This window comes from Nelumbo lutea, chromosome 3 (assembly GCF_056320005.1).
Source record: "Nelumbo lutea isolate HS-2025 chromosome 3, American lotus-T2T, whole genome shotgun sequence".
Taxonomy (NCBI): Eukaryota; Viridiplantae; Streptophyta; class Magnoliopsida; order Proteales; family Nelumbonaceae; genus Nelumbo; species Nelumbo lutea.
Window position 1 is genome coordinate 61,103,684 of NC_142686.1, and position 14,586 is coordinate 61,118,269.

General features: G+C 40.6%; 1 protein-coding gene across 2 annotated transcripts in view; it reads left to right on the forward strand.

The window, feature by feature from the left end:
* LOC148865253 (E3 ubiquitin-protein ligase PRT1-like) overlaps window positions 1-14,586 on the forward strand; it is a 77,363-nt gene that overhangs the window by 18,338 nt on the left and 44,439 nt on the right. Inside the window, exons 2-4 of one of the 2 annotated variants that reach the window (XM_088978282.1) lie at window positions 1,565-1,754; window positions 7,345-7,373; window positions 7,449-7,628. In XM_088978282.1, the coding sequence (XP_088834408.1) occupies window positions 7,490-7,628 (139 nt within the window). In that variant the 5' untranslated portion in view covers window positions 1,565-1,754; window positions 7,345-7,373; window positions 7,449-7,489. The remainder of the gene's footprint in view (window positions 1-1,564; window positions 1,755-7,344; window positions 7,374-7,448; window positions 7,629-14,586) is intronic. The other variant, XM_088978281.1, reaches the window with a different exon arrangement.

A 14,586-nucleotide genomic window follows, 5' to 3' on the forward strand; every position in this document is an offset into this window, starting at 1 on the left:
AGAAAGAGGCCAAATGTATGCCGATCACCCCATGTTTGTAGCCTTTTCTTGGGATCTGGTGAGATGTTCACACACCTATTAATTTCTTGTCCATTTGTGTACTTTATTTGGACTTGGTTCTCTTCTATCTCTGGTTGTAGGTGGACACCTCCCCCAGATGTGGCAAGCCTTTTTCACCCAAGCTTTTTCAGGCAACCGAAAAGACATGGAAGATTAATGTAGAGAGCCACAAGAGAAGCTGTCTTATGGTCAGTTTGGGAAGAAAGGAACAATAGAATCTTTAAAGGAGTGGAGAAATCCAAGGAGGCAATTGTAGAAAAGATAATTATTATGACTATTCAATGGTTGAAAACTTTGGATTTGTTTAAAGACTTCTCAGCTCAAGACATTTTCAGGAATTGGGAAGTGGTGGCATCTACAACTTCCATGAAACCTATTGTGCAGGAATTGTGGTCCGCACCCACACAACAAAGAGTGAAATTGAACTTTGATGGGAGTCCAAGAGGTACCCGGGCCCTTCAGGGAGGAGTATTCAGAGATGAAAATGGCAGTATTGTGGCTTTGTTTTCAGGACCAATAGGAGTGGGGAACTCATTGAGAGTGGAGGTGATGGCCTTACTTCAAGGTGTAAGATATGCAAAACAATTGGGGTTACACCAAATTGAGATAGAGGGAGACTCTAAATTGTTGATTGAGTGGCTGCAATCTAGCAAGTTGGGAGCTTGGATTTATAGACAGTCCATAAGGGAAATCCTCAACATAACAAGAGAGATCGGTGCATGCTTCAAATGGACAAAGAGATTAGCTAATGGTTTAGCTGATACGTTGCTAAACAAGGGACTGTGAGGGAGAGAATGTTCTGGGCAGTTTTGTAAGAAAGATTACTGGGGGTCAACACCTACTTAGGGGTTGACAGTTGTACTTAAATCTAGAAAGTTATTCTTAAGTTATATTAATGAAGTTATAGTTTCCAATAAAAAGATTCAAATGAGAATTTAAAAATAAAATCAAACATATAAAACATTTTCAAGCATGTAAAGCCCATAATATATTTTTTTCCTCAATTGCATTACTTCAAGTAGCTAATGTGATGTAAAGCATATTACATTCCTGATTTTACGAGCCACCCTTTGAAAGGGCTGCACCTATGACCTAGGTGAGGTGCATACCTTAAAATGTGCCTCGCCTGTGAGGTGTGCCTTTTGAATCATTGGATTAAACATTTTTTTTTTAAGTTCAGGAATGCCTAAGAACCAGAGTTTGGTCATGATATGCTCTTAATGTGCATCTCAAGCTTGTGATTCATATCAAGTATTAGACATAATATGACATGACACAATGTAGATCTCTTAGACTTAAAGCTTCATCTTCTTTTAGCTCATGGTAGCCAATGTCTTCTTTTGGAGAGATTCATCATGATTGACAGCTGCTCAATATTTTCATTCATTTATTGCTTTTTTTTTATCTAGCATTTTTTGATAATTTTCAGCTCAATGAAAACTACTGTACACTTAGCACAAACCATTAATACTCTCAATGTGTTTGTTATCATCAAAACACATAGGGTCAAGAGAGGGGACAAAAGTAACTTGAAAAGGGAAGTATAAGTGAAAATGCTAGAAGTGTTTGGATTCCAGATTCAATAGTCATCAAGGGTGGAACAATGTATAGTTGTATACTGCATCCAGGATTTTTAGAAGCTCACAATCTTGAGGAAATTCTAAGTCCCCAGTCCTTCTAGACGAGATCCTATTGTGAGTTCTGTATTGTATTTTTGTTTTTATTTATTTTCATCTATTTAGTGGACTCTCACTTTTTCCACTTTCCTCTAACATTCATTGGTCGTGTCTATGTTCATTTTCCTTTTCAGACGGTGTGCCTGTACAAGTTCTTCTATTAACTTATAGATGGCCTCTTTGCTGTTAAATCTTTTGCGAACAAGTTGATAGTGCAGCTTTGGCTCAGTTTCTGCTTCCATGATTTGGAACCCACTCCCCCTCATAAGTTAATGCTCAAGTGTGGGCAGCAACTCTAAATATGTGTCTTACTAAGGCAAATCTGATCAGAAGGAATGTCTTGAAGATACTGATCACCTCTTTCTCCACTGCAGTTTTGTTTCCCACTTCTGGTGGCACTATCTAAATTCAGTGGGGATTGCTTGGGTCATTCCCAGCTCTGGATCTGCTGTGGGGTTGGAATCTGCAAGGCCTCCCAAAGTTAGCTTCCTGTATCTGGGATTCTATTCCTGTGGCTGTAGTTAGCATTGTGTGGGCTGAAAGAAATAGAAGAGTGTTCCATCAGAAAACTTTGGATGTGGGGGATATGATCTCTTTGTCCTTTGGAAAGTCAGTGTCCTGGATTTCAGCTGCTAAGGGTAATTCTAGGAGCCTGTGGGAAGTCTAATGTTGTTGTATTGTAGCTCTTTTTCCCGGCCAGGGTCTTTATCCTTGGGGGCTGTTTGTACTCCTTGATTAATAAAATTCTTACCTTACCTTTCTTCAAAAAATGCAAAAATATAGAATGTTATTTTATGAAATGGCAAAAGAAGCATAGACACAGCTTTTTTAAATCATTATCTTGTTGCAAATCAAAATAATACGTTGTGAAGTTGTCTTGTAAGCATTAAGAGTCAAGACTACATGATAAGGGGTTTGATGGGTTGTCTGCTTGATTGGCTTTGGAAAGATGGGAGATAAGTCTTAGATTGGGTCTTTGGTTATGTTTTGGGTTGTGCATGTGGGAGGTTTTGAGTTTGTTTTTTTTTTTTTTTTTTTGTTTTTTGTTTTGTTTTGTTTGAGGGCTTTTTTGGATTTGGGTTGGGCTGGTTTGACTACGGGGTCTTCGGGTGATACCTAGTAGTCACCTTTTGTAATCTTTGTCGTTTTCTTTAATAAATTTTCTTCTTTATTTATTTTCAAAAGAAAAAGGAGTCAAGACTATAGGAGAGAATGAGTTCAAGACTCAGAGAAAATGCAAATGATTCTAATAGATCAGCCAAATAATCTATTACATAGACAAAATCTACTATTTAATTTCATGTTTGAAAAGAATATCAAGCTGGCTCAAAGTGGTAATCATGTCACCAAATTTAAGTTATAATACTCTCTTGTAGCATGGTGCTGATAGTAAGGGTGCAAATGGATCGGATCATGATCAGATTCAATCCTATTTGGTCAAATTCGGATAACCCCTGGTCGGATCTTCGGATTGGATTGGATCCATCAGATCGGATTCGGATCCACCCTTATCCGATCCGAGAAGATCCGTTCTGATGTGCTATATATTTATAAATATATATATAATACATATATATATGTTATTTATTTATTTATAAATATTATTTATATTGTATTTTTATAAATTTGTTATATTATTTATTTTTTTTATAAAAAACATGTATATATATGATGAAAATAATTAAATAAATACTTGTATTTTTTGTTATTTCTTTATTTAAATTGGTATATTTTATTTTTTCTTTTAATAATTTAATTAATTTTTAAAGAAAACAAGTTGGATCAAATCAGATCCGAAGATCCGATAGGATTTGAATTCAGATAGAGTCCTATCAGATCCGATTGGATTGGATCCGACATGAACAGTGTCAGATCAGATTCAATTATACCCTGATTTGAATCCAATCCGATCCGATCCGATCCGTTTGCATCCCTTGCTGATAGTGTTCATCTCCAGTAAAATTTTGGTTTGGTACATGGAAATATGTCATGGAAATATTAGGAAATTTGTGGACATTTTAAACCATGTCTATAGGCCTCTCTCTCTGAAAATACATTGCATACAGTTTTTGAATAGTAATAACAAAAATTTTATCAACGGAAAAAAGATTACAAAAAGGACGTGACAAGATGGCACCTCAACAAACACAACAATTAAAAACCAATAAAACCATACTAATGGCTGTTATAATTTTGGATTTCAAGTACATTCCAAAAATTCTCCCCCAAATCTGATCTACTAATCAGTACTGATCAAAAAAGAAAAAAATCTGATCTACTAATCAGATCAAACTCAGGGAGCACCAGAACCCAATACAAGACAAAATGTCCTACTGAGGCCACCAACGCCTTGATATTTTTGGATTTGTCTTCAAACAGTCTCCTGTTCCTCATGTTCCAAATGACCCGACACAACAAAAGGTACAACTCCAGAGTATTCTTCCTTTCCTGCTTCCACTAATCTTTGGCCGAGAAGAAAACAGCTCCGCTGAAGACCTTGGCTGGAAAGTAACTGCACCAAATAGGGATGAGCAGAAGTTCCAGATGAAGTTTGCTAACCGGAATTTGATGTTCTGTCAACCTGTATATCTTGGACACAGCTCACATAATCTCCCTACCCCACACCAATCATCCTCCCAAAATCTTACCCTGGACCCATCTCCCACATTGAAACTCACTGAGTTTCTAAATTCTGGTGGAAGCACATAATTTCTTTCCAGACGCTTAAGACTCTGAAACCTCTCTCAATTACCACCCAAACCTCACCACCCCATACTTTCCAACTACCACCCTTTTCAAAAGAGAGTCCCTTTCCCTCTCTGACTCAAACCTCCATAGCCATTTGCCCAGTAAGGCTTTGTTAAACAACCTTAGCTTCCTAATACCCAACCCACCTACTTCTTTAGGCCTACACACTTTTTCCTGTTTTACTAGGTGAGATTTCTTAGGACCTGCACCCCCACCTATAGAAAATCCCTCTGCAATTTCTCAATTTTCCTAGCCACCTTAGCTGGAATTTTCAGTGAAGTTGGCAAACTCGAGAGAACACTTCTAATGAGGGTAATCTTGCCTCCCCAAAGAAAGATATTTAGCCTTCCACCGCTCCAATCTTTTTCCCATCTTATTCACAATTGGCCTCCAGCTCTCAGCTACAGACACCTTGCTCCCCGTTGTTTAGCCCAAATAGAGGAAAGGTAACTGTCCAATTTTGCAATAAAAAACAGTCGCCAATTGTGCACCCTTCTCCAATAGCAATTTTTTTTTTGATGAATAAAGAAAAAATTTATTACTTCATAACTTAATAGAAAGCTTTAAGCTCTTACAACAGCCCTTGGTGAGGCGTGATCTGTAGCCTCTCCCAACTGAATACAAGGAAATTAGCCAATTGTGCACCATTCTCCAATAGCAAGTTCAGCGCTTCCATAACTAAAACAAACAGCAAAGGGGAAATTGGATCCCCTTGCTGCAAATCCCTAGAAGTTTGGAAAAACTCCAAAGAAACTCTGTTAAGAACTAAAGAGAAGGAGACAGATGAGATGCACAAAAACATCCAGCTCCTCCACTTTTCCCCAAAACCTATCAATCTTTGGATTTCCTCTAGAAAGTCCCACTCCACATGAACATATGCTTTTTCAGCATCAAGCTTACACACCAATCCTGGTCTCCCACTCCTCAACCTTAAATCGTACATTCACTAGCCACTAACACCCCGTCCGAAATCTGCCTCCCCTCCACAAAGGTCACTTGAGTTTCTCCCACCAGGCTCAACTGGTGGTCTATTCTCACTTTCCATCTCAAATGGAGATTCCTGCTACCACCAGATGGTGAGTTCTTTTGAACATTCTGTGGTTTCTTTCCATCCGGATAGGCCAAAAGACAGCATCTGGGATCAATTGCCAAATTATCTTGCCTTTTCTGTCCAACCCATCAATGTGCTAGCTGGCTAAACTTAAAAGGTAAATATCAGGAACACCCAGTTCACCTGCAGGCTGCTGAGGAAAGATCAGCTGTCTCCATTTCATTAGACTGCTAGCTGTCCAACCCCTCAATCAGCTGTCTCCATGTCAAAATTGCAGAAAGATCAGCTAGAAGAGGGAAGGAAAGGGTATGATTGTCTTTAGTTAGACATTTGTGAAGAGCAGCTATCCAAAGTAGAAAAGAGCTACTTTAGATGGAACTTTGTGGGCCCAAACAGTTTTGTAGGAGAAAACAGAGGAAGTAAAATTGTTGATCATAGAATTGACTGAGATGGAGCCAGACTTTTCCCACATCCAAGCTCTACTATCCTCAGAATTTATGTTCAATGGAGGAGGTTGAGCAACCCTTCCAAATACCAAATCTCTAGTCATGAAGGTTTCTCCTGAAAATAAACAACTTATATTCTACATACCTATTTATAGGTGGAAGATTTTATGCAAATATCTTCTTTTGATGTGACTTCTCTCATATTAAAATTTTCTTATTATTGTCTCCTCTCCCTAGTTTAGTCTTGATAAAAAAATTGTTTGCAAAAGAGGTAATTATAGGGATTAAGGTAACTATCTACCATCTACAGTTGAGTTCATTAACCTTGCTGATAATGGTCCCCCTACTAAAGATACTTTGAAAAATATAGGGATTAAGGCAACTACAGCATTGTTCTTTAAATTGGCTGACTATTGCTCCTTTTAAATATAGATATGATGACTGATGAAGGGATACAAATTGTCTACAGCGATTGTTTAAAAGGATTGACTATGTCTCCCCTAATTCAAGATCTGGAAGAGTGATGTTGTCTATGATCAGATTAATTAATCCAGTTGACTATTGTTTACTGTGCAAAGAAGAAATGAAAGATGGAACTTGTAATCCAAGAAGTAGTTGTATTATCCTATCTGTAAAAGAAACGTGATGTTGTAAAGTTTCTTGGTTGTATTTCTCATTTCTGTAAAATTTGGAGTTTTGGATATGTTGGTTTCTTTTGTTCATTTATTTCCCCAATTCAGAATCAAAAAGTTTTCTTATTGCAGCGATGTAATTAAGAGGATGTTCTATTTGATACTCCTAACAGGATTTACCCAAAATAATAAAAACTTAATTATTTAATAAGTGCATTTTTTTATATGATAATTTGTTCAAATATGTTAACCAACACTAATAAAAAAGATGTACTAGGGCTTGGCTTTTTTGCTTCAGTTCTTTTGGGTGTATGAGACATTTACTAGGTTTAGCCTGGGGTTTCTTTGTGGTCTCTGTATTGTAGATTTTCCATGTTCATTTGCATGTAAGGTAGTTTTTGGTCTTACGAATTAGATAAAGTAAAAAAAGAATTCATGTTTACATGTTATGTTGTTAGTTTGAGGAGTTGTCTTCATGGATCCTTGTACTTATATTCAAATTCTAATAAGTGGAACCCTTTGTTTATCGTGTTATTTATTTGTCATTTTTATAAAAAAACCCATGTAAATATCTATTTTCTTTCTTCTTTTCAAAAAAGAAAAGAATAAATAAGTGGTTACCTACGTTTTTTTTCTTCATTGCTGACATTTGTATTCCCATGTAGTTGTTGGGATTTTCTTTTGGTTAATGCTCAACCTGTCTAATGGCAATTTCTGTTTGATATTGACAGGGATCTTTTATACAAGCCAATTGCACTTGGTAAGAAGGTATTTCAAAGTTTTCAACTTGAAATGGTGTTATTACTTTACTAATTTTATATTCATCTTGTCACAGCATGTGGCCACATTGCTTGTTTCTGGTGCGTTCATAGAGCCATGAACAATTTGCAGAAGTCCCATTGTCCAATATGTAGGTGCCCATATAATCATTTTCCTAGCATCTGTCATCTACTTCACTTTTTGCTCCTGAAGATGTATCCTGTTGCCTACAGGAGAAGGGAAAAACAAGTGTTAGGTAAGCTTAGTTTTTAATGATGGTAACTTGGAATTTTACAGAATCGTAAGTTATAATTTATAAATCATTAATATAGTATTGATCTTTAAAATTTTTAAATGCTTAAATTAATTACCTGGTTAAAAGAGCTCCAATTTTACTCACAATTGGATTGCCATTTCCTTCCAATAATTCCAAGATACTTTCCAAAATGCATTTATTTGTGATCAACCTTTCCCTTTCCTTTGGTTCTGGAATCAATTTCTATATGCAGCTTAGCAAGCCGAGTTTGGTGTTTGGATGGTTTAAAAAATCTGACTCATATTGGAAATGTGGATTAAGAAAATAAGTTGCAGCATGCAAATGCAGTACATTTAATTATCCCACCTTCTATCAATTATCTCCCAAATAGGTTCATATTTGCTACTTCATTGCTCAAACTTTTAGCAACTTCTTGTTTTGCCTTATCCATTGCATTATAAATGAATCCCATGAGAGGTTTATTAGAGTCAACCATCCTTAACGTCATTACTAAGGGCTTTATAGTCCTCAAAACAAGAGAAATAGCTGGCTGAAAATGCCTATCACTTTAAAATGATTGATTTCATTACTTTTCCTTTATACTTGAATATGTGCTATACTTCCATTTTTTTGATGGAACATTGCTTGCAACTTATCTTTTGCTTGGCACAAATTTGTAATGTAAGAAATGTGGTTGCAAAGCATACTATATAGTTAGCTGCATAAAATTTTTCTGAACATACTTCTTTTTTTGGAAGAATAAAGAAAATAAACTTTCATTAAAATAGAAAAGGAAACATTACAGACCAATTGGTTGTCAAGATGACACGTCAATACATCAATTACAACTAGTCAAACTGAAAATGATTCTACATTACACGGTTGTAATTCAAGAATACTCCATAAATTTTCTAGAAAATCAGATCTGCTGACTTGGTCAAAATTTGGAAGGACTAAAACCCAATCTGTTACCAGTTCTCCCACAACTGCTACAATTAATTTTCATAATCTTCGATTAATTCTCAAATAGTCTTCTGTTCATCTTATTCCATAGTGACCAACAGGCTGCAAATGGGATGTAGCTCCACATGATTCTGGCTTGCTTGCTTCCTCTTTAGTCTTGGCAACATAGAAAAAATTTCTGCTGGAGATGATGGCTGAAAGAAACTTATTCCAAAAAGGGAAGAGTAGAACTTCCATATGAAATTTGTCACTTTGCAGGAGAACAGATGAAAAACTGTCTCCTCATCCATGTTGCACAAATAGCAGTAACTTGTCAAGCTAAATCCTCTGTTTTTCAAGTGATCAGTGGTTAAAATACTGTCGAGAGTGACCAACCAAGCAAATGCTTCTACTCTTGGAGGCACGGGATTTCCACACACACCTTTTATATGATCTGAATCCCAATTATCTCTAACCAAGGCCCTATAAAAGACTTCATCGAGAATCTTCGATCTTTACATTCTTCCCACTAGAGACCAGCCTCAGGAGTAATACTGGATTGTTCTAATTTATCCAACAGTATAATAGACTTCCATTTGTTGATCATGCAAAGGTCTTTTGAATTTTGGACTCCCAACCAGCTGCTACACCCTCATCTCGTAGCATTGATCAACTGTTACTTGTTGCTCAGTCAACCTGTTGAGGGCCCCACGAATAGGATCTTGTCACGGGTCGGTCCACGGGGAAAACCTCCTGTTTTCCCTTGTTCCTCCCTGCTCTTGATGAACCTATCTTGGCTGCCCTAATGGTGATTTGTCCAAGAGATGACCAACTCTCTTCACTCTCTTCTTGACAGAATATTCGATATTCTCATTCAATAATGGTGTCTCCTTAAATAGGAGATTACGAGAGTCCTAATCCTACGGAGTCTCCTTGCTGAATAGGGAAACTTCCAGCTCTATCTTGATAAGGATAAGATAAGTTAATCCTAATATGATAAGATAAGATAATCTAATCAACTAATAAGATAAGATAGGAACAATAAGATAAGAACAAGTAAGATGGTCTAATCTAATCTGGATAAGTCTGCTGTTGTCAAACTGGGTAGGATGAGAACATTGAATCACTGTTGCTGCTGGCGGTGGTCAGGTCCCTGTTGTTGTCGGCGGTGATGATACTTCTTCCCGAGGAATGCATCCATAGCATTACTCCCCTCCTGGACTATGAGCTTGTCCTCAAGCTCGAACTCCGGATACGTGGCTTGGAACTCTGCCAAGGGAATCCAGGTGGCTTCGGCTGATGGTAAGCTATCCCATTCCACCAAAACTTCAAGAATACCTCGATTGATACGAGAGCGGATGAGAGCCCTGGGCTGGGGAACAAGTTTGCCTTCTTTCAAGGGTGGCAGGGAGGGGACTTGGTCCGGAGGAACACCCGTAAATGGTTTCAGCAAGGAAATGTGGAAAACATCATGAATCCGGCTGTTCTCTGGCAATTCCAGCTGGTAGGCCACACTGCCAATCCGGCGCAGAACCTTGAAGGGCCCATAGAACTTGGGGGCCAGTTTCGGGGCGGCCTTGTGGCACAAGGAGCGTTGCCGATAGGGCTGGAGTTTTAACCAAACAAATTGTCCTGGTTCGAACGACAATTCCCGGTGGTGCTTGTCATAGTTGAGCTTCATGCGGAGCTGGGCTTGCTGTAAGCGAAGGTGTACGTTGGCTAGGAGGGCGTCGAGTTGTTGTAAGGAGTGATCAATTTCCTCCAAACGAGTAGAATCAGGCTCATAGGTCAGCAAGCGAGGAGGGTCCCGGCCATAAACGACGCGAAAAGGGGTCATGCCGAGGGAAGAATGGTAGGCTGTGTTGTAATAGTACTCGGCCCAAGGAAGCTAGTCCACCCATCGTCGCAGTTGATCCTCTACGAAGCAACGGAGGTACATTTCGATCGTGCGGTTTACCACCTCCGTCTAACCGTTGGTCTGTGGATGATATGCTGAGGAGAAGGCCAGGGTGGTGCCGTGTAGCCGAAATAACTCCTCCTAGAAGGCACTAGTGAAAACCGGGTCCCTATCGCAGACGATGGATTCTGGTAACCCATGTAAGCGGAAAACATGCGTAAAGAAGGCGAGGGCAACTGAAGTGGCACTGTACGGATGTGATAGAGGAATGAAGTGGGCATATTTAGAGAAGCGATCTACTACCACGAAGAGGACTGATTTGCTGCCTACCTTGGGTAGCCCCTCGATAAAGTCCATGGAGACATCGGCCCAGATCCGTGTCGGGATCGAAAGGGGCTGAAGGAGGTCTGCTGGGTGCAGGTTTTCCCATTTATGCTGTTGGCATGTGGAGCAGTGTTGGACAAAATCCCGAATAGAAGTCTTCATACCTCGCCAATGGAAATCAGCCCGGACGCAGTGCAGCGTTTTTTGAACGCCCACATGGGTGGATTTATGGATGCTGGCGAGGATGGTGGGAATCAACGGGGAGTTTGGCGGAAGATGTATCCGGCCTTTATACAGTTCCAACCCATCCTGAAGTGACCAATTGGAGTCGGCAGCGCTGGATTGGATCTTCTGAACCAGGAGCGACCATTTTGGAGACTGTGGCGTTGCCTTCTTGATGTCGTCTAATAGAGAGATCCGGGGTATGGAAATTCCACACAGAGCCATCGCGTCTTCATCGCGCCTAGACAAGGCATCAGTTACGCGATTTGAGGTTCCCGCCTTGTATTCCACCCGGAAATCGAACCCGAGTAGTTTGCTAACCCAATGCTGTTGAGGGGAAGTGGTGAGACGTTGCTCCAACAAGTATTTGAGGCTGTAATGATCAGTTTTGACGACGAACGTCCGCCCCCACAAGTACGGTCTCCAGTGCTGGATGGCTCGAGCTAGGCCGATTAGTTTGCACTCATAGGCTGGAAGTTTCAGATGTCGGTCGGCCAGTCTGCGGCTGAAGAAGGCAATCGGGTGCTCTTGCTGTTGCAACACGGCCCCGATACCCATTCCCGAGGCATCACACTCGACTGTAAATTCGAGTGCGAAATTTGGTAATTGCAGGACTGGGGTGGAAGACAGGGCATCTCTCAGTGTCAGAAAAGCTGTATCGGCTGCGTCATCCCAACGGAAGGAAATTTTCTTTAACAAGTTGGTTAACGGGGCAGCCAACAATCCATAATTCTGTACAAATTTGCGATAGTAACCCCTTAATCCTAGGAACCCGCGTAAGGCTTTGGCGGATTGAGGCTTGGGCCATTCCTTGATAGCTTGAATTTTGAAGTTGTTAACCGTCACACCTTGCCCGTGGATGACGTGGCCTAGATAAAGAACCTGCTGCTTTCCGAAGGAGCACTTGGACCGTTTTAGAAAGAGTTTGTGTTGGTGCAGGAGCTCGGAGACGGTTCGCAGATGGTGCACATTCGCTACCCATGATTTGCTATAAACGAGGATGTCGTCAAAGAATACTAAAATAACTTTGCGCAGATGGGGCTGAAATACCTCGTTCATCAATGACTGGAATGTGGATGGGGAGTTGGTGAGACCGAATGGCATGACTAAAAATTCAAAGTGGCCGTGGTGGGTTCGAAAGGCAATTTTCTTCACGTCACCGGGAGCCATGCGCACCTGGAAATACCCGGACTTGAGGTCCAACTTAGAGAAGTACTGAGCACCATGCAGCTCGTCCAGCAGTTTGTCCACAACGGGAATAGGGAACTTATCCTTGACTGTCTGGCCATTGAGCTCTCTGTAGTCAACACAGAACCTCCAAGTCCCATCCTGTTTTGCCACCAACAGAACCGACAAAGAGAAGGGGGAGTGGCTCTTGCGTATGTTCCCTTATTTCAACATCTTTGCACATTGTTTTTCTATCTCGTCCTTCTGTAGGTGAGGGTAGCAATTAGTCCGGACAACGAATGGTTCTGAACCCGCCACCAGAGGGATTCGATGGTTGCATGCTCGGGGAGGAGGGAGTCCCTTGGGTTCCTGGAATACGTCTAAAAACTCGGCGAGGAGTCTTTCCATGGCCGCCCGTTCTGTCTGAAGTGCATGGACCTGTGGTGTCTTCTCCTTAACCCTGCAACCGTGCCAAGAGACTTGCTTCCCATTTATGTGGAATGCCATTGTGAGTGTGCTGAAGTCCCATAAAATCGGACCTAGGGTAATCAACCATTTGACCCCAAGAACATTATCGAACCCATCCAAGGAGAGTATGGATAAATCAACAGGAAATAGTTCAGAGTTGACCTGTATCTGGACGTTCTTGCAAATTCTCGGACTGTGAACTCTTTCACCGTTTGCGATGGCTACCTGTAGTCGTGGTCGGAGTTCCATTGGTAGTTTTAACTGTAGGGCGGCATGTTCACTTATGAAGTTGTGTGTGCTCCTTGAATCAACGAGTATGCGCACCGGATTAACTGCAATCTGTGCCTGTAACTACATGGTCTGAGAGGTTTTTATACCGGTGATCGCATGGAGAGAGATCTCCGGCTCGAATACGACGTGTTCTTCTTCATCCTCCTCTTGCTCATCTACTAGGAGGCAAAAAAGCCTCTTGCACCTATGTCCTGCCGAGTAGAGGTCATCACAGTTGAAACATTGGCCTCTCGCTCGACGTTTTGCCATTTCTGCCCTAGTCAAACGCTTAATGGGTGGAGCCACCATGTTGCTTCCTGTACTTGTCTCTGATCTAGAGGCGTTGGTTGTGTGGGATCTTAGTTCCCGGCTGGTTGCAGAAGAAGGGGTTGCTGTCGCTGATTTCGGGGTTGCCCATGAGTTTGGCGGACGACCCATATTGTAGGTCCCGCGGCTGAGTTGCAGCTTGCGCTCGAATGCGCGGGCTAAGTTCATGGCTGTAACCAGATTTGGGGGATTCAACATCTCTACATCCACCTGCAGGGGTTCAGTTAATCCTGCCGTGAACATGTCCACCTGTTGGTCCGGTCGAACTGAGGATGCCCTCGCGAGGATGGTTTGGAACTAGCGTTGGTATTCTGCCACCGTGCCGGTTTGTTTAAGGTTAATCAGCTCGCCTAGGGGGTTGCTTGTCAGTGGGGGTCCGAACCTAAGGAGGCAGTAGGACTTGAACTGTGGCCAACTGAGCCCGGGTTCTTCCTGTTCTAACCAATAGAACCAAAGTTGTGCTTCCTCTATTAAGTGAAAGGCGGCTAGGCTTACCTTATCCTGGTCGTCTGTCCGTTGATTCCGAAAAAACTGCTCGCACCGGTACAACCAGCCCAAGGGGTCTCCGTTGCCGTTGTACGACGAGAATTCTAACCTGCTGTACTTGGGGATGACTGCGGCCCCTTGGCTAGCGAACTGCTGTTCGTCGGAAGACTGGCAGATCTGGTCAGTGGCCGCTAGTGGCTGTCCCCCCTTCAGTGTTCCTTTCCTTGCTAGAAAGGAATAACTCTATCAGACGCTGTAGCTCCCTTCGTCTTTGATCTCACGTACCTCTGAACTGGTCCCCACGAGTTGGTGCTCGAGGTTGTGGACCCTGGATGGCAGCTGCTCCAGATCTCCCATGACACTGTAAATCCTCAATTTAATTAAGCTTCTAAAAATACTATAAGAATGGATACTTGAAAAAAAATTTATTCATACAAACAAAAATTAATTTCTACTCTTTTAAATCTTAATTCCAAAGTTTCTCTTACTTTGATATCTGGGCTTCAAAATATAATATTAATTATATTTGTGTCACTAGGCATTTTATTGATGAATCATGGATTTTGCAAAAAAGAATTTCAAGTTTTACAAGACTTGAATGCCCATATATTGGCTTAACAATATCTGGAAGTATTTTAAATACTTTAAATATTTATGGTATTGAAAATAAATATTTTCTATTAGTTTTGATAATGCTAGTAATAATGATTCTATTATAAATATTTTAAAATCTCAATTAAAATCGTTTTTAAATGGAAAATTGCTTCATATTAGGTGTGCTTTTGTCATATTTTAAATTTATTTGTAGAAGAAGTTTTAAAATATTATTTCACCACATATGTATATTAGAACTTC